The sequence below is a fragment of the Macrosteles quadrilineatus genome, unplaced genomic scaffold (genome assembly GCF_028750875.1).
Source record: "Macrosteles quadrilineatus isolate MER2022 unplaced genomic scaffold, UCM_ALF_1.0 Scaffold_7__1_contigs__length_78375512, whole genome shotgun sequence".
Classification (NCBI taxonomy): Eukaryota; Metazoa; Arthropoda; class Insecta; order Hemiptera; family Cicadellidae; genus Macrosteles; species Macrosteles quadrilineatus.
In genome coordinates, this window is record NW_026542600.1 from 9,846,950 (window position 1) to 9,867,172 (window position 20,223).

Genomic DNA, 20,223 nt, shown 5'->3' on the forward strand with positions numbered 1-20,223 from the left:
TTCTTTAATATACACAACATTTTGCACATTAAATGTAAATGTTGGTCTATATAACCCTAACAGCTTTAAACAGCTGTTTTTCTGTTGTTTTTATGTTTAGATTATTGCTTGTTGCAATAATTTAAAACTTAGCTGATGCCATCTCAATGACTGAGCAGCAAACGGTTTGACATTGAACATTTTTTATTGAATGTTTCTTCAGTGAGTTTATGATTGCTACTTGAAGTTATAATGTAATAGTTTCCATGTTACTTGTAGGGATTCTATGTAAATGTGGGTGAATAATTTCAGAAATCGTTCTTGGTGGGCGTAAATCAATGCAATAGGATAAATAACCCTATTACTAAAGTATCACTTAATACCCAGATAATACTGGGTGTCCCAGAAAGGAATGCACTTTTATTTTGGAGAAAGCCAAATTTCCAAGGAAGATAAGATTAGGAGCTTGTCAGGGCTTTGTAGCTATGCCCTTTGAAAATCATTTGCCATCGGTCGCTTTACCAGTAAGCAGTGTGCTTTCTGTGTACGCCACTATTACCAAACACTTTCTTATGTGACAGTTCGACGTCACTACCCTCATCAGACGTCATCATTGAACATAATTAAATGCTGGTTGCGCAAATTTTAAGCTACAAAATCAATTATGAACCCTTGTCCCACCGGTTGCCACAGTGAAGTGCGTTCTGAGTAAAATATCGAGCGTGTTCGAAGACGCTATGGAGGATAATCCGCATCAATCAGTAAGAAAACACGCTGCTGCTTTGAATCCCTGAACCATTATTCACCACATTTTTGATTTGACAAAACAAGATTTGAAGGTACACCCGTACAAAATTCAGTTAGTACAGGCATTGTGGTTTCAACAGGATGGAACTACGTATCATACAGCAGGAGACTCCAAGACTTCAATAAGGCAGCTGTTTCGTGGGAAAGTCATTTCCAGATTTGGTGACATCAACTTTCCTCCGAGAAGCCCAGACCTAACTCCACTAGACTTTTTTGGTGGGGGTATCTAAAAAGTCGGGTGTACAACAACGCTCCTGCTACCCTCGATCACCTAAAGCTAAATATCCGTGAGGAAATTTAAGCCATTCCACCAGAAGCCTGCCATCGAGCAATCGCAGATGTAACGTTTCGTTTGGTGAAGTGCCAGCGCCAGAGGGGCCTACATCTGAATGCCTACATCACAAGTAATTTCCCTGAAGTGTACAAACAGGTATTCTTGTGAACATTTCTGTATAAATAAAGCCATTTTTCGGGTTTCTTCAACTTAAAAGTGTATTCCTTTCTGGGACAACCAGTAGATTACTGAGAATGAATGCCCTATTATTTTAGTAGTCCCCTCTGAATTGTTTAAAAGAATGAATGAAATAACTATCCCGCTGATTGCGGCTTCTATTAACAGCGAGCTTCACGAAATAATAGTACCTTGGTAATAAATTATGAGGGTACAACTATTTTTGTAACGTCATCTGAACTGTTAGAAGGAGCAAGTGTAATCTGATCGTGTCTTCCTATAAACAGTGACCGGGTGTAACGTACTTGCGGTGGAAGTTATCCGTGACAAAAGTTATAGTATTACTTCACCTATTACTGAAAAGCTAAGGATCGTTACTGACTATGCAAAGTAACAGAATTTCCCGTCCCTAACCCGGGAAAGTGAAACCACTGGTAAGCCTAGTACTAGGTCTATATGTTCACTAGAGAAGGTGAAACAAGTGTTTATTTATGTTCTACAAAACCCAAATAGTTTGACCTGTAAGGTGATTGGAAACGGATTATGATTGTAGAGCTAGCTCAAAGACAAGGCTTACTTACGAAACTTCACAAACTTTCTGATTTGATGAGCAAACTAAGACATGCAATTGCTGCAACAGAAATATCCAAAGTGTATTTTTACTTTAAATTCCCTTTAAATACCTACTTACAAGGATTAATACCTCTCTACTCCTTTTTCTAATCAATTTTATAAACAAATTTTCTTTCGTCGCTCCTTATTTATTATTTTTAACACAGCTTTTTCTCATATAAATTTAAACTTTAAGACCTATCACTATAAAAACATTAAGTTTACCCATTGTAAAACAATTACAATAACTCATCCTGTAAAAGGTTATTTCTAGTGATGGTTCCTTATCATTTTACAATTTATAATTTGATAAAGTAGTCTGAAACTTTGGCAATTTAAAACGCCCATGTTATCAATATATTTGAAAATGAAACTGACTTATAAATATGAATCTAAAATTGTTTACAGTGGTAGTTTCTCATGATTTAACTTATGACAAAGCATTTAAAGTTATTGGAATCCAAAATTCTCTCCCTAAAACACATTTATTAACTTTATGTTAGTTGTTTCCATAGACAGGTTAAAGGATAACAAAAATTAGATTGTGAATGTGTATTTATGAAACACAGATGAAAATACGATCAAAATTAGAATAACAAATATCTATGACACATTTATTATAATCGCTAAAACTATGTCATAATACTGACAATATTAACACTATTATAACACTTTACAATATTTACAAAATGTGCTTTGATGGCAATAAATAGAAACAAATCATCGAGATTCTTCAAAATTGGGCACCTTAAAACAGAAATAGTCAAGAGCACATTCTGCGTATCACAATTTAACATAAAGCATTTACAAAGATAAAATATTATATACAATTGAAAACAGCTTGCTGCTTCGAAGGTTTCCCCGAGATCAATATTGATTTTAATTTTTTTGTAACCACAGGAAAATGTTCCTATTTCAGAACAATGGAAATTCACATAAAACTATGATGAAATAAATATATAAAATGCCTATATGTATGTCACTAGATGTTAATAATGATTGTTCTACATAAAATTATGCATTTGAATATTTTTTTCTAAAATAATTGATGTAGGTAAAACTTGATACATTTTTCAATATTGATATGAATTAGTTGAATATGTGGACAATAGCATTTAATGCCTTCCCTGTAAACTTTTATGTAACCAGTCAAAAATATTCTGGGCTTTTGTTTACAAGCATAAATCATTGTAGAGCAACTTAAAATTCACTAAGAATGATCTTTAATTTATGATTGAAAAAATAATTAGGATTTTGAACAGAAATTGACAATAACTGTAAAACAACAATAGATTGAATAATTTCTATCCTGGATCGTAACATGACCGGCATTTCTACATCGTAAGCTTCTGATGATGCTTCAATAGTTTGTAGTTCAACACCTACCTATATATAATTCTATATAATTAAAATATAATTCAAATCTAATTCAACGTGACTAATTTTGATACACAGTAGGTATTATAAAATATATAATTTATAACAATAAAAACTTAATTTTCAAAAGGATGATTTTGAACATCATCGGTTCATTTTACTTACATTTTCAGTTTCAGCTTGGTTTAACTTACTTTTATTTCTTTAACACATCATTATAGTTTGTCAGCGAAACAGTATTAAATGAGGTAGTGATATTGGAGTCATAGTTTTATGGCAGTTACGTCTTAAATGTCTCGGAAGTCAAGAAAATCTTAAACTGATACAATAAAATTAACAATTATCTATATATTTACACTTTGTAAACAGTATTTAATATACAGTTATATAATTTACTTTAACAATTAATCATATATTTTTAATATAGAAACGAGGACTTTCAAAATTTATGGCGATTAGGTTTGAGAACTACTGAATCATCTGGAAGTATTTGTTTTCTTCCATGAGAGAGTTCAGTGAAGAGCTCATGTCGTTGATGACCATGTTGGAGGATGGCGGATGAGTCGAGCTAGATACAGCCCAGGATTGACATTGCTCTACGTACTCCAGGGTTCGTTGATACGCAGCCTGCCTCATGTTGTTAGAAGATTGACTGACGACTCCACATTGGATTTCTTCTTTCTCTGGAGCAATCGGGTTGAACATGTTCTGGTTGATCTGCGGAGGGCTGCAGAATTGCTGCGGTCCAACGCCACAATGCTGCGACATGGAGCACTGAGACACACAACTGCACCCCTGATGATTCCCGCACATCATCTGATGATGAGGCATCTGCTGTTGATGATGATGGTGACAAGGGTGTTGATGGTGATGAACCTGTTGTTGGAAATGCTGGTTGCACATTTGGTTGCTGCAGTTGCAATGTCTCGCCTGATGTGGTTGGAATACTGGTTGCATCGGCGCGGTTGTCGCTGCGGCAGGAGATGTCAATGGTTGCTCCAGACTCATGTTCTGGTTGTAACTCGTGCAGCACGAGGTCGGACTCATCATGTGACCCAACCGTTGGTTCTGGTTGTAGTTGGAAGGACACATTTGGTTCATGTGTTGATGGTTGTGGTTCATCTGAGTCATCTGGTGGTTCATGGGGTTTGGGCTCATCTGTAACATATGACACAGTCAGTAAATCTTGTAGGTCATGACAAATCAATGGTTATAATGTTTGAAAATATGTCACACAACTGAGGACATTTTGTGGATGGATAGAAAAAATACAAAATCCAGTCCTATCTTGTTTTAAAATTGTCAAATGAGCTGTAGGATATCTTTAAAAACCAACATGACTTATTTTCATTCTAAGAAAACCCACTTATGATGGAATACAAATTGTTATTTATAGCCGACCACTTGTTGCTTGGAAATAAAAAAGAAAAACTTACTAATGCGGTTGTTTGGTTGTTCAGACATTTTTTAAATTTACATACAAACCAAAGGGCCAAATGTAAATAAAATCATCTTGCTCTTATAAATAAATTAACTAATCATCACATGGTTTGATTTTAGTATTAGTATTTCAGACAGTCCATATCGGCTAAAGATATAATCACATTACAGATTACATGGACAACAGACAGTTCAAGGTATGCAAAAATATACAGTCAAAATACTTGAAGACAACCAAAACTGTGATTTTTCATGGTGGCATAGAATTATAAGATTCAAAATAATATAAATTAAGCCATTTAAGGGATTGTTGTTGACGTTTAGAAGAAGATAGATTCATTACCTGAGGCAGAGCATGTGGACTGGGTAGTTGGGGAACTCTAGCTGGGGACATGTTAGGCTGCATGACTCTCTGATTGCATGGCTGCATGCCAGCCCGAGGGGATGGAGGGTAAGGCCTCTGGTTGTAGCCCTGGTTGGGGTTACCAGGAAGTCCGGGGCTTGGTATCATCGGGCTCAACCGCTGAAGGGGAACATGGTGGGGACTTTGACCTCCAGCCATAGAATTGTCAAACATTCCGTTGCCAGACTGATTGCTGTTCTCTGCCACCTGTAAGTAAATTCAATTTGTGAGTAGAAGTATCAGGGGATTGGATTCATATGAACTATATATGATACTGTTACTGTTGAGAAATTTATGGTTCCAAATTTACATTTTATGTAAATATTTGAAATGAACTTTAAGACTTGGTATCATGTTGTGCTGACTGGTTTAGCATAGTTTAATTTGGAAGGATAAAAAATATTGTTTTATAGAGAAAATTGGGTGTTAAAACCTAGATTAATTCTCTTTTATGTGATAACATATGTTTAGAATTAAATACTGTCCAAGATTGAATTAGGAATTCCTTTGCTTTGTAACTTCGCCCAAATGAAAAAATATTGTGAAATTCAACATACATTCAACTTAAAGGACAACTAACTATTCATCAAAATAATTAAACCAATTAGTCACCTGAAATTTTATGATGGACTTACGAAAGCAAAGATTATCTGCTCCTCAAACTTATTGAAAAGTGCTTTTTTACATCTGATAACCCCTTTGAAATTATTTTAGACAAACTCAATTATGAAGAGAAGATCAATGTCATCATCAAGCTACAACAAAGCCCCTTTACCTTCCTTAAAATGTTTGAAGTCTTACCTGAAGATGATTGAGGTAAATGACCATGTCGTCTGGCAGCACAAGCTTGTTCTCCAGGAGTTCTCCTTCAGCCATCTGGTCCAGGGTGACCTCCTGGTTGGGGTGGAGGATGGGGCGAGGTGATGGAGGGTGAGCAGACCGTGGCCGAGGCGGAGGTGTCTGAACGGGAGGTGTCGCTTGACAAGGCTCTGACATTCTTCTGCTCTCTGACTTCTCTTGAGTCGTCGTTGATCCACTGGGAATTGTGCTCCAGTTGACATTCTGAGGCTGTAAAGTCACGGACCAATCAGATAAAGAACGGTGAGAAAATTTAGTTGTCACTTCTTGTAAAAGGATGAAACTGTTGAGCTGCCACATGTAAAAATGCTGAATGTACAGGAGGCATACTAAAGTAGGGTACACAGTATGCATAATTCAATGATTAGAGAAATTTTTTTTTTCATCTGAAATGTTTAGAGAAATCATGTAAATCATCCTGGGGCGGAGTCCTGGTTAATTAAAAAAAACTACAGGTTCTAGATTTAAGGGAAACCATCTAAGTCGATGTTAAGTACCTTGGAAAATAAATTTTATCTGTAAGGTTAAAATGCAATGCGGTTTCCAAATGCAATGTCCAAAAAAATTGATATGTTTTCAAACTGTTAGTCTATACAATAAAATCTTTGAAAAAACACTCGATGGTTAAAGCATTAAAAAAATATTCTTGAGTTTGTTACTGTCACATTCTCTATTTCGTTAACCTCAACTGCAAGAGTACTGTAGTGAATATACTGAATACTTCCAATGAAATTGAAATGCTGCATTCAATTTTAGTTTTAAACGATTATACAGAATTTAAATCCATTTTAACATGTTGCTGTAAGAAAAAGAAACTTTGGGCTACCAATTACCAGCAGTACTTCCTGTATAGTTAAAATCTTGACCCCTGCTTTTATTCATTCACTGTTTTGATTTCCCCTCTTTTCCCTTGCTACATACTCTGGTAAACCTTATGGGCATAACAGTTTCAAAATACAAAAACCAAACTGACAATGAGGTACAAACCTGAAGCACAAGGTTGGTGCTCAGCTGGGAAGATCGTCTGGATGATCCCCCGACGGAGATGGGATCGTACAGTGACGACATGCTAGGCCTCTGGGATTGGCACTGAGATACTTGGCTACTACGCCTGCTGCTGTAGAGGTCTGCACTCTTCATGCTTCCGTAGTAAGTGCTGACAGTAGAGTTGGAATCCCGACGGATTTCCGCTGTTCCTCCGGCCATTTTCAGATCTGTGATTCTGCGATTCAGCTCCGTCAATGTGCCAATGCCTCTCCTCATACCTGTCAAATTGAACATATTGTTTACAGGTTTTGTTGGGCATAACAATCAGGGAGTCTTGAATATAAATATTTTACTATGTTTCAATTACTTCGATTTAATCTTAATTTTAACTTACAATATATACAGAAAATCTACATAATATGTTAGGATGAAGATGAGATACTATTTTGTCACCACCATTGATTATTAATTCAGAAGCCAACACTTAGAACCAACGTAACTGAAATCGTTTGTTATGAAATATAAATAGTAATTGTCATATGGATTTTATTGAGGGAATTTCCAAAGCAGAGAAAGTTTACCTAAGCTGAGGGACTTATCCTTTTTGTACACATGTGTACCAATAGCTTCAGGTTTGCTAGAAACCACTGGACACCATAGCTATTTTCACAAAGCTAAATGCCTTACTAACAGAATTCTAAACCAGATCTCAAAGACTACAATTCTGCAACTAAACCTCAACCAATACCAACAGCACCCATATTAGGTGATGATCGAAAACCTAACTAACAATGTAATTCTACAGAATACTTGTCATATCGATAAGGTTAAACTAAATTACAGTACTTAAGGGTATTATTCCCATTGCCAATCAGAGAAGTGAAGGATACATTTTTTATTCATTCATGGGTCCTGGAGGCTTCAAGAGCTAACAAACTAAGTCATTTCAGAAACAGATATAATTTTCTGCAAAGATTTGTCAGTAAAGAACCAAAATACAAAACAAAGTTCCGAGCATTACCTGGTTGCTGTTGGTGAGGGATGGAAGGCATGGTCGAAGGTGGAACCCCCTTGGCTCCCAGTTTGGCCTTGAGGTTGTTGTGGCGGTGAACTGGAGGTGGAGGTGCTAGACTGACCACGGCTTGGAGCTCGGCTGGGAGTTCATAGAGCTGAAACAACACAAACACATTAGTATTTTCAATATTCAAAAATCTTCATTTACTTGCAAAATTGCTTGATTTATTGTATAAGGTTACAATTAGTTAAGTACAATACTCTGTGGTATCCCTCTAATTAGGAGACGTTTCACTCCTTTATAACAACTCATAGTTCAAGAATTGAATACTTTATAGCTATAAGCTGTACTCAGGGGGCCTTGATTGAGTAAACAAAAAATAACTCTGGATAAATTATTAAACTCAAGATGGTTGCAAGATTTTCCTACACTATTTTGATTTTATTTGATTCGTTCACACAACAACATATCAGTGACACACAAGTTCAGAACTAGTTTTTACAACTGCAGATTTGAGGGAAAAACACAAGTAACATAGCCTATATCACCAAATGTTATAAAATTAGCATATGATGTCTTTGTAAATTTGTAAACATCTCAAAATTTAGATCTACTCACATCAAGATCCTGGCTCTCATCAGGCCAAGTATCGTCCACGACGTGGTTGGAGGAGGTACTGACGTTGTTATCACTGATGGGGTCCTCACAGAATCCAACGTGAGCAGACAACCCCAAAGGACTGCCTTGTGAGTGAGGGATGATGCTCATAGGACTGCCCTGCTGACCGGGTGAGTTGGTCTCTTCAGACTGCAAAATCATCGTCAACTTTAGCATTGATCAAACAGAAAATTGTGACAATTGTGTGAAAACAGTAACAAGTGAAAAAGAATCATTCGGTTAAATACTTTGGGCTCTTCCAAATCTAAGTTTATTTTTAATAAAATTCTATGTTGTTTGATTTTTTACTCTATGAAGAAGTACAGAGCCTTTATTTACTTTAGAATCAATACTTTGTCCATTTTTTTCAGATAAAGCTTACAATTTTCTAACAAAGAAGCTTTCATAGACCCTTAAAAGAAGGTGGAAAAGGTAAATTATTACCTCCTAAGTGCTCATTTATCAAACACATAATACTTTTTGTAAAGGGGAGTAAGTTAGTTATGAATCATTGTCTTCTTCCTCAAGGTGCTGCAAAGTCAAGGATTTTTCTCTAATGGGAAATATGTATATTTATCAGATTACAATTACACACTTGTAGTAGGAGTAGGTACTTGTGGATATTGAAGAACACCTTTACCTGGACCTTTGTGGATTTAGGTGGACCAACTGTGGCCAATATTTTATTCAAATAAATCAACAATTTACTTTCTCCTTAAATTGTTTATACATTGACAGTTGGCATGAGACATACAAGATACTTTAGAGCACAATATGTTGTCCTATCAGTCTAGCTTGGTTTCAAAGTTAGGACATTCGAATAATTACATTCAAAATCGATTGACATCAAGTGGGTGGCTACGTAAATCAACCATGTTTATTCTTATTCTAAGTTAGCTAATTCTAACGAGGGAATGAAAAGTCTAGTTCTAAATATAGTTAAAGGTAACAGTCTATAGTTATGCATGATGTTCCCTGTACTGGTAAATTGATAAGGGTTTTCAATCGATTGATCTCATGAGTTTTTTCAAAAAAATCAACACCTGCAACTCAAAGTACGAGCCATGACAATGACATACCTTGATGCTAGGACTGGACACGGAAGCTGTCTTTGCGCTCAGTGGCATCTCGTCGCTGCGCGAAGGCGAAGCTCCGCCCATTCCTCCGTCATCCTCACCCGCTCCTTTGTGTTTCTTGTTGGCGTAGAACTCTGCACCGTGAACAGTCTTGACGTGTTTTCTGAGAGAACTGGGATCTGTGTACCGTTTCGTACATCCAGGAGCTTTACATACATATGGTTTCTGCAAAAACGATAATTGTGTTAGAAGTTATGGTTATTTTTTACTAAACGATATTTGTAAGAAATATATCAGGTGTGAACGGGTAAATCTGTTTTGGTTCCTTTATGAATTTATACATCACTAATAGTATTCTAGGATTTTTATTACTATTCGTCATGACATTTACTAAGTCAGTGAAATTTATGGTGAACGGGTAAAATCTGTTTTGGTTCCTTTATGAATTTATACATCACTAATACTGTAGTATTCTAGGATTTTTATTACTAACCGTCATGACATTTACTAAATCAGTGAAATTTATGGTAAAGTTCATTTGGTACTAATATCTTAACCTATAACTCATCATGAGGATATTATGAAATACACAAAACGGAAATTTGTGATGTCCACCCTGCTACTACTGTAATAAATATTTTTATGACTAAAATTATATTTCACAAACAACTATAAACAATTACAAAATAAAACTGTTAATCATCAACATAAATTCTGAAAAAAGAAAAAGGTATGTAGTTTAAGATGAGAAACAAAATAAAATAGTAAGAAAAAAAAGTAACTGACACTTACAGAAAACATGATTTACACAATTTAAATATATTAATACTCAGATAGACTCACCCCTCTCTTATCCACTACAATTGGTTATAGCAGGACAAAAAAAGACTAGTGAATAACCAGAATAGTTTGATGAAGACAATTATATAACCGTGTCTTTGGAAGGATTGAGTTCCTTAAATCTAATAAACATATAAAATGCAAAAACTATCTTTCTCATTGCAAAGATTTGGTTAAGCATTTGTTTCTTACAATACAGGTACTCAAATCAAATTGAGAAACCAAACTTTGTTGGTGTGATCAGTTCTATTATTATTCCCAACAACAAACATGTATGTATCAACAAACATTTCAATACAAAATGTTATGTACCTGAAAAACCCAACTATCATATTTATTTTAGGAACTAATGAATGCTAGTTACTCAATAACTTTTTAGAGGACGGTGAAATTCTTTCACTATTTACGTTTTAATCAAAGTTTACATATATCCAAGATTGGTTTTATATATTTTACAAATTCATATAACAAATCAATGTTACCTCGTTGGAATGAGTTCTGTTCTGGTGCTTGGCACGGTCCGATGCGTTGCTGAAGGCTTTACTGCACCCTGGATATTCACAAGTGTACGGTTTTTCTCCAGTGTGGGATCGAAGATGAGTCTTTAGGTTTTCTAGCCTGGAGTACGCCTTTGGACAACCCTCAAACTGGAAATGAAATATTCTTTTAACTTCAATTAAAAAAAAGATAAAGTTACACATTTTCTTAATCAACCTTCTATGAATATATATGAATTGAAAATCCATTTCCCTCATAACACTTGTATGACACTAGAATGGCTGGCCAAGAGAATGACGTTAATGGAATTGTTTGAATATCAGCTGTTTCTACCTGTAGCGCCAGAGGGTAGGGTAAGATAAGGTAATGCGCAATTCATCCAAGCTGCTGTGTTTGGGAAGATTGAGGCCAGGATAGCAGTTGGCCACTGATTAAATCAACCTAAGCCTTAGAAGAGAGATAGAGATTTTTTATTTTGATTTTGGTATAGGATTAAAATCAAATGTATTAATAAACAGTATAATGTATAGCTTACCGTGCATTTATGGGGCTTTTCTCCAGTGTGCCTCCTCATATGAACTACCAACATGTACTGAGCTTTGAACGGCTTTTCATCTCTTGAGCACTTTTCCCAGCGACACACAAATGACTTTTTGTTTGCGTGGATGTGGTCGTTGTTTATGTGCTGGAAAACAAACATACTTAGTCAATAGAGGCAATGTTGATTAGGATTAGCTGCTGTGAAGAAGTGTTAAGATTTCGTTCGCTGAAAAAGTTGAATGACAGAGATGTTGAAACACACCATATGGAAGTTTGAAGTTTTGATCAGCAGATATTATTTAGATACATTTAGTGGCATTCCTCATTATTCCCTCGAAAGAATTTTTATACTGAGACTTGTAAAAGTGAGTGGAAGTTTCTTATAATTCTGTAATTTTCTGTACTCAAGTTTTGTCAAGTACCCTAGCTGAACATGATCTCTTTCTAAAACGAATCATTTTTAGTAGGAATTGAAATAATTTAAAATTGAATTATTTAATGGTCTCCTGATGAACTTAGTTCAAAAGAATATCTAATACATGGATTTTAAGTTAAGAAAGAACAATGAACTTATGCCATAAGGAATGGTGAATGCCATTCTTGAAAAGTTTAAATACCGAAAAACTTATCCTCAGGAACCTACAATAACATACCCCTTTACAACAAGACCTGCTTCTCTGGATTTGAGATCTAGAGACAATTCACAAAGGCACTTAAATTTTTTGATCCCTTAAGGAAAGCAAAGCCTAACACCTACCTTGACCAGTAAATCCTGAGTTGGAAATTCCAATCCGCACTGCTTCCAATGGCAATTGGTCTCGATAAAGTCTCCTGGTTCATCCTTGAGATCTGCAGCTGACTCGGGAGAGTTTTGCTTGAGTTCCCGCTTCACCTTTGCAGGTTTCCGTTGCGTCCCACATGCAGCACTGGTGTCTGCTTCTGCCCGAACCCAATCCGGCTTCTTGCAGGATTGGTGAGTCACCTACAAAACAATAAATGTTAGTACCTCTTCATTTTTTAATTTGATCAATATGATAGAAATAGTAAAAAATCTCTGAAAGTATAATGATTGCCAAATTATCAAACACAAGTTCAAAGCAATAACCATTTTCACCTCATCTTCCTATATCTGATGAACTTTGACAAAACAAAATCTTGGCTTGAATGGCCAAAAGACATAGGATTCAAGCTTGGAATTACTACACTTGGGCGTTGGGTTCACCACTACTTTTAAGTGTAGTAGATTCCTATGTTTGATCAAAGGTGAAATGGTCAAGGCATTGTCTTCTCAACCAGGAGACAGCATCAAATCGTGGTCTTAAACAGCTCAGACTCGTCTCAAACAGCTCAGACCTATCTCGGTCGGGTCTGGCGAGCAAATTATGAGTAGTTCACCGAGCTTTTGGGAAAGACCCACCTTACACAGACTATGGCCACCTTAGGTGGAAGTTTATGGAATTGTTAGATTCTTTGTAAACCACACAATTGATCAGACACTTTTCTACTTGTCTGGGTCTCAACTGGAAGCAAATTTGTCCATAATTCGGATATGTTAGATGGGGAAAACAAACAACCCCTGTGGTTAAAAGGGGAAAACACTAAGCCCCCCCAGTGTGAAGTATTAATTTAAAATACTCTTTGGAACATTTCTAAATTCTTTTGATGTTATTTTGATGAACTTACCTCTTGCTTGGCGGTGAGCAGTTCGGCAGAGGAGGAAAGAGGATGGTAGAGACCTGGCTGATGGGGGTGCAACGGGGGCAGTAAACCCCCAGAGCGGAGCAAGTGGGCTTGTAGCTGCTGAATATGCGGGGCCATGCCAGGATGCATGCTCAGAGCGGGACTGATGGCACCTACACAGCAAAAATGTTGAAATGTAGACAATCTTGCTGGGATAACTTTTAATCTTTTTTAACAAAATTGAGTTTTCATTTAGCCAAGTTTGAGAAAAATTCCAGGGATTTGCTAATGGATGCTTTGTTCCAGTGGAATTGCAAGAAGACAAAGTACCCTTAGACTTTAAATTTATCAACTTGAGATGATGGTGATCAGTATCGAATACATAGTATGAAACAGATAACTGTTTTACGGTACAATTTTGAAGGAGGTAGCTTACTACTTGTACCCTGACAATTATGAATCTAAGATTTCCTACATAATATAGCAGTTGAATATTCCATTCAGGATTACATTTTGACACACTTTTAACTGGCTTAGGTAAGCGTTGTTTCCTAATGTGATTTTCACACATAACAATAGTTTTCCATTTACAATTTCATCCTAAACTAAAAAAGGATTGTGTAGAACAAACACAGATTAGGTACTGGATAAAAACTGTTTGTGCCCATGTGAAGAAGAAAAATATGACTGTTAAATGATTTGGATTTGTACTGAAGAAGAGTTAAAAATGTTAGGAGTAGAAAAAGAGGAAGTAAGAGTAAAATTTATATTACAATAAATTACATTATATAGAATAGTTCGGTAGCTAGTGAAAAGTACCTCTGGGACAAACTGTTACCAAGAAACAAATTTTAAATATTCAAATGAGCTTTAAACACCAACAGTTTAAAACGCTAACAGATAAATGCTAATGAGAGTAATCTAAAACTACCAAGTGGGGGGCAGAAGCTGACAAAAACAGCTGCAACAGCAGGTTCTTTACACGGTCCACTGGAGTTTGTAAGACGATACTTACCAAGCGAGAAGATCTAAGAAGTAGCGACACAAAAACTCACCACAAATTTCTTAACCCGTCTGAACTAACCTTAGTCCATCATGTGTTCGCTAAGGGTTTCTTAGCATAAAAACCTTTGTCCTAATTTTTTACGATGTAATATCTGGGTCAAACCAATTGAGGTAGTACTACCCTGACATGTGAAATTACACTAGAATAAATCTTTGAGAAGGGTGAATTCCAAACCCAGCCATTATGACATTATGACATTATTATTATTATTAGGACATTATGATTTTTTTTGTGGCAAGTCAACAAAGATGTAAATCATGTATTTAGTCTGAGAATAAGGTAAACCGCAAGGGGCGAGTACCAATGATTAATACGAATACCCAATTGCATTCAACACTTTTTCGAAAGAAATTAGCTTTTTCAAATATTGTCAAACATATTGTTTTAATGTTTCGTTTTAACATGAACGTAACAAACTTGAAATATTTTACTCTAAAGAGTGTAAGGCTCTCAACACGTTTTAAAGACTGGTATGAAAAGAAACCTACAAATAAATAATAGGAAACAATTAAATGAGTTTGATGCACAATGAGGATGATGAATAAGTTAGGGTTTAATGTTCAGAACCTTTATCCATCCATACAATGTGTATTTATTCACAGTCTTCATCGCACCCTCATACAGATTTTAGTTTACTTATCCCACATAGCTGCAATAAGTTTCTAGTCAATTGAAACACTCACCAACAGAAAGATGGCCGTAAGAGCCACTGGCACTGGAGCTCCGTGATCCATTGACGATAGAGACCAGAGAGTTTGGAGAAATGCGGATCATGGAGCTGATGTCTATGGAGTCAGTGTAAGGCGAGGCGGAGAGAGCTCGCTTACGGGACTGCTGAGCACTTCCCGGGCGAGGGCTGGCCAGGCGGCCTGCAAAACAAAACAACAAATTAACCAAGATGAAAAACTTATCTGAGCATTTTCAAATTCTTTGTTCTAAAGAAAGCTAAATATTGTTCAAAAACTTTTTGGAAAAGAAATGAAGTTGAGAGGTGTCCTAGGGCTACTGTTTCTTTGCATATTTGCTGATGCGTGTATGCGAGAGTGTGTAAATGTGTTTTTTTATTTGTTGAATTTGTATGTTTTTTCTTCTTTTATCTCAGTAATTTCGGTACTTAAATTGTTAAATATTTTCATGTTTAATTAGATTAAGTTATCCCAATGTAACATTATTTTTGTTATATTTTTGAATGTCAGGTTAAGTGTAAGAAAGGGTGGCCCTAACATTGCCAGAAAAAATAAACGACTTTCATTTCATTTCATTTTTCATTTATTACGTATAACTCTAATAATCTACAAAAATATGCATCTATTAAATTAAAATATACAACAGAAACAAAAACCTTTTACAGTTGAAAAATTTCTAAACGGTCAAGAAGTTATTTAATTTCTAAATCTAATACCATTAACTATTGGATACAGTAGTTAGGTAGACCTATATGGACCTGCTGTCCCCAATTTTTTTATAAAAGAAAGAACATGAGCCATTCACACAATTTGTTAGTGTCTAAAACTCTATTTTCTACCTTATTTATGGTTACTGATATATTTAATGGGTCATAACAGTTGCCAGCAGTTTGACTTGGTAACACATTTCATGTATTCAACATAAAATAATTTTAATCAGCACAATCTGTTGGTGGCTCACATCAACTAAAAATTTTATTAAAAACCTAGGGACAACTAGAACATGGGGATACAATCTCTAGTTTTATCAATGGTCAAAGCTAATTCTTCATAAAAAAATGTAGCTAGAAAGCTTTCCCAAATATTTGAGTATAGGTAAGTGTAATGAATTGTGTTAGTGATACAGAATTTAGGACTGGAAATTTATCCTAAAAAGTAAAAATAATTGTTTTGAATAGTTAACAGTGATTGATATAGCTTGATTTTATATTTCTCAACGTACCATCAGGATTTAGAAGGAACTCTGTACTGGTAAGGGTAGAAGGAGGCTGCTGAAGATCAGGCAAAGTCCTGGAGGATAAGTACTCAGCTGACAGCCCCAAACCTGCAACCAGAACCACAATTAATTAGATCTATTATACTATAAAAATGTTTATGAAATTTCTAGATGAATGACTCCTTTACTCCTTTACTTTAAATGACCAATTATCTAACTTGTAAAAAGTAGTAAATAGTATAACCTCTATGAAATAAGATGCTATGTCATGAAATTATTACAAATGGCGAATGAATATTACATCGTCGTGGAGGCACAGAAAACATACTACTATAACCGTGGAGGTGGCTATATAGAAAACACAATAACAATAAACATTTTTTAACGCAATTTGAATAAAAACCGCTACACCAATAATTGAACGTTAAAAGTGACACGTGATATCAATCAGGCAAACACCAGACCACATATGGTTTCTGTTAAAACGTCATAGTGAATGATTATCTGTAATGTCACTAGTGTTGGTAAAAAAACGTTAAATTTGAAGGTAAGTTGCAGAAGAATAAAAGAGTAAATTAACAGGGGTATAGGAAAATTGACGATTTGAGGTTTAGAATAACATGTTTTCAAGAGGTTATACGTCTGCATTCGTTCATTAAGTCGTCTAATTTCCACTTAAATTGGAGTAGTCTAAATAAGTAATTCCAACTCGAGTTTAAATCAATTAGCCCATACACACAAATAATATTTCAGCCCGGTGTAATACCCAGATCGTTGTCTTCGGTAATTATTAAACCGGAACACGTATAATGAAAACTGATCGAATCGGTTTCAATATAGCTTATTAATAATCGACGAATCAGTTACCAGCGTATTCAGAAAGGGTAGTACGAAGGCGGACGTTTTCCGACGGGTAGTATCGGAATGCGATGTCAGTATCGAATTGATATGTTTTCGGCCCAACCGGTGTGCGATGTATCGAACTCGGTAGTGACCGATAAAGACGAGTCGATCTTTTCAGCAAAGGTAGTACGGGCTCCTCCCACCGCTGCGGGAAATTACTTTATCCGGTTTAATGAACGGGTTGTTTTAAACCGAAATAATAATTAAAATGTCCGCCAGTATGATGTAGCATGTGGCTATCTCTATCCTTCTCTACCGACCTCCCCTCCTCTCTCGCGCTCTCTCTTCTTCTCCTGTCCGCTATAATTATTATGCCATGCGCTTAGCGGCTTACCCGGGGCTCCGTTTCAATTTATGCCCCCTGCCCGGTCCTATCTCGTGAATTATTATTGCAGGATAAAGATTGAAGTGGTTGTACTCGGGGTCGCGAGTTCAACCGACCGCCAACTTTTGTATGGTTACCCTGTCAGCTGGTTCAACCTTCAGAGATCCTATCGGCACCTGGTGAAGATTTTCCCTTTAACACCCGGAAAATCCTTCACAGATATTTTCAGCACCCAGTGGAACGTGCAGAATCACTCTTGGTACGGGGTTAACTCAAAGAAACTTTTCTCACACTCTCCAAACACGCCAACGAAACCTCATCAGATTAATACTGTAGCACCTGGTAAAGTCTCTTCAGGGTTTTTAGCTCCCAGTAAATATTCCAACGAATCTTTCTCTAGCGTTCGATGAGCCCTTTCAAATACTAACTAGCACCGGTAAAACCTCTGCATATATTACATCCAACGAACGATGAACATATTCAGATATTCCCTTTACCCGATAAAACCTCCACAGCTGTTTCACATAGCACCCTGCAAAACTTACCCCGAAAAGTCTCCTAGCACCCGGTAAAACCTCCCTAGAACGTTCGGTACCAATGAAACCTCCATAGATAATTCCTAACCTCTCGGGAGAAACCTCATCATATCATCTACCACCAGTAAAACCATATAAAATAATATCCCTACCACACCGAGACAATTTCAAATGTTACTCTCTAGCAACTATAGAAATTGCCGAAGATCACGTTGAGCCTATAGCCAATGGTTCCTCTACATTTATGTCTTCCATCACCACCAAAAGGAAATAAATATAATCCAAGATTGTCGCTGGATTTTGGATTTTGGAGAACAGTTGATCTGCATGAAGAAGTGCAATGAGCGAATTGTACTCTAGTTGAAGTGTAAGCAGCTGGTGTCTTTGACCGAATGGTAGCCTTTGATCAATTGTTCTCGAAACTACTGAGAGATGTCTTACAAAATGCGGTTTCTTCCTAACTACAACTACTATACTATACCAACAGCCAGCAAAACACAAGTTTTTAGTGATTGAGTGATTTGTTGTTTCTTCCTATACTATACTGAGTCTTATCAGAGAACGAGAGAATAACCCAGCAATTACCATGTTAGTTTTCACGCAATCTTCGCAACTATTGGCACATGGATGTAAAGGACCGACAAACGAGTCGGCCTCGTTACTCTAATTAAGACCAATTAGTGGTAATTGATTAGTGATAATTGCACTCAATGTTCAGCTGTGCGCTTTGATCAAAAGCACCTGCTCCAAATAACGGCGAATTTTGAGCATTTTGGGCATTCGTGTGACGCCGATGTTTTTGTTTGTGTGTGAGCTAATCGATGTTATTGGCAATCGAAATGATAATTGAATTACTTTAGCTTTAGCCGCATTTGATGGTTAGAAGATTTTAGGTGGATGATCTCATGCAAAATAGAATGAAGCTATTCAAGTTATGTCCAATTTTGGGCATTCGTGTGACGCCGATGTTTTGGTTTGTGTGTGAGCTAATCGATGTTATTGGCAATCGAAATCATGATAATTGTATTACTTTAGCTTTAGCAGCATTTGATGGTTAGAAGATTTTATGTGGATGATCTCATGCAAAATAGAATGAAGCTATCCAAGTCATGTCCAAACCCAATTAACAGAGCTCATAGGAGATAACCTTTTTGCAAGAAATCCTTCGTTGCTGATATTTATTCCTCCATGACACCCGAAATACAACAGTGACATATAAGTCTGGTTACATCTTACGCCGAAACAAAACAACTTTCTTGAGTGCATTATTGGTCTTGAGATATAACAAACAATTCGTGAAAAATGTTCTTAAATTTCATCCATGAACTTCTATCATAAATTTGCATTACTCCAAGAAATCTTCTGGCGCGCTAAAGTCCACCACTGAATCTGCTCTTCAAGATGTGACAAACATAACTCTAGTAGAACAAGTAATCATAGTGGTTGATATTGAAGTAAACGACAAGAAGACGCAAGCATCGTGAAACTAGACCTCCGACTTCCGGCACGTTTCAGTTGATACAGTAAACAACAAAAACACGAGCTAGCTGTCTTTGGATGTGTGTCGAAGCTAAACAACGAGTTTGTTTGACTTCTACAAACACTACTCGTCTTGTAAGTGGGGCATTTTGACACCGGACACGATAAGCTTTCGAGGATTTATTTTTCGAAGTTTTTGAGTTGTGCTTGGTTTCATATAATCCTGTCTTCAGCAATAGTTGATTGTTGAAGGTGTTATTCTGTCTTGCCTGATTCGGAGCCCATCCAAAATAAGATCTTTCAATGTATTAGTTTAAAATGTAAAATTCCAAAATTTTTCTATTTGAAATGATGATATTGAATCGAATAGGAAATACATCGATCAACGTGATTCTTGCTAACCAAATTTAGGTTTCCGATTTCAGAAACCTGTCAATTATCATCAATATGTTTGTTGAGTTTCTTAATGAATTCAAAGGTAAAAACTATTTGATACCAGTTGAGAGACCAAACTAAAGACTACAAGTTAAAAGATGAAGACAAGAAAATAGAAGAAGAAAAAGTTCCCGCATTTTTCTAGAGAGCTCTTCTAACGCGATATCAGTTTTGGGAAGTTGATCCTAAAATTCCGGTACCCCTTCGTACAAACACTCTTGACGTACAATTCACCCGCATTAGTCGACGTGGAGGGATCCGGGCAGTCTGAAGCTGTGGGGGTATGATTTCCTGCAATCCTTGATATCTATCCATCTACAAAACATTGGCGTACATATAGTTCAGCAGACTATTTCT

The 20,223-nt window shown here is 36.2% G+C and overlaps 1 protein-coding gene across 1 annotated transcript in view; it reads right to left on the reverse strand.

Moving 5' to 3' along the window:
* Window positions 1-2,397: 2,397 nt before the first annotated feature.
* Window positions 2,398-20,223, reverse strand: part of LOC128998399 (transcriptional activator cubitus interruptus) — an 85,286-nt gene continuing 67,460 nt past the window's right edge. Inside the window, exons 3-15 of the mRNA XM_054424512.1 lie at window positions 16,195-16,296; window positions 14,970-15,155; window positions 13,224-13,393; window positions 12,298-12,522; window positions 11,536-11,685; window positions 10,985-11,149; window positions 9,666-9,887; window positions 8,548-8,736; window positions 7,936-8,083; window positions 6,915-7,192; window positions 5,871-6,137; window positions 5,010-5,276; window positions 2,398-4,384 (exon numbers count right to left, since the gene is read on the reverse strand). Of these exons, the coding sequence (XP_054280487.1) occupies window positions 3,695-4,384; window positions 5,010-5,276; window positions 5,871-6,137; window positions 6,915-7,192; window positions 7,936-8,083; window positions 8,548-8,736; window positions 9,666-9,887; window positions 10,985-11,149; window positions 11,536-11,685; window positions 12,298-12,522; window positions 13,224-13,393; window positions 14,970-15,155; window positions 16,195-16,296 (3,059 nt within the window). The 3' untranslated portion in view covers window positions 2,398-3,694. The remainder of the gene's footprint in view (window positions 4,385-5,009; window positions 5,277-5,870; window positions 6,138-6,914; window positions 7,193-7,935; window positions 8,084-8,547; window positions 8,737-9,665; window positions 9,888-10,984; window positions 11,150-11,535; window positions 11,686-12,297; window positions 12,523-13,223; window positions 13,394-14,969; window positions 15,156-16,194; window positions 16,297-20,223) is intronic.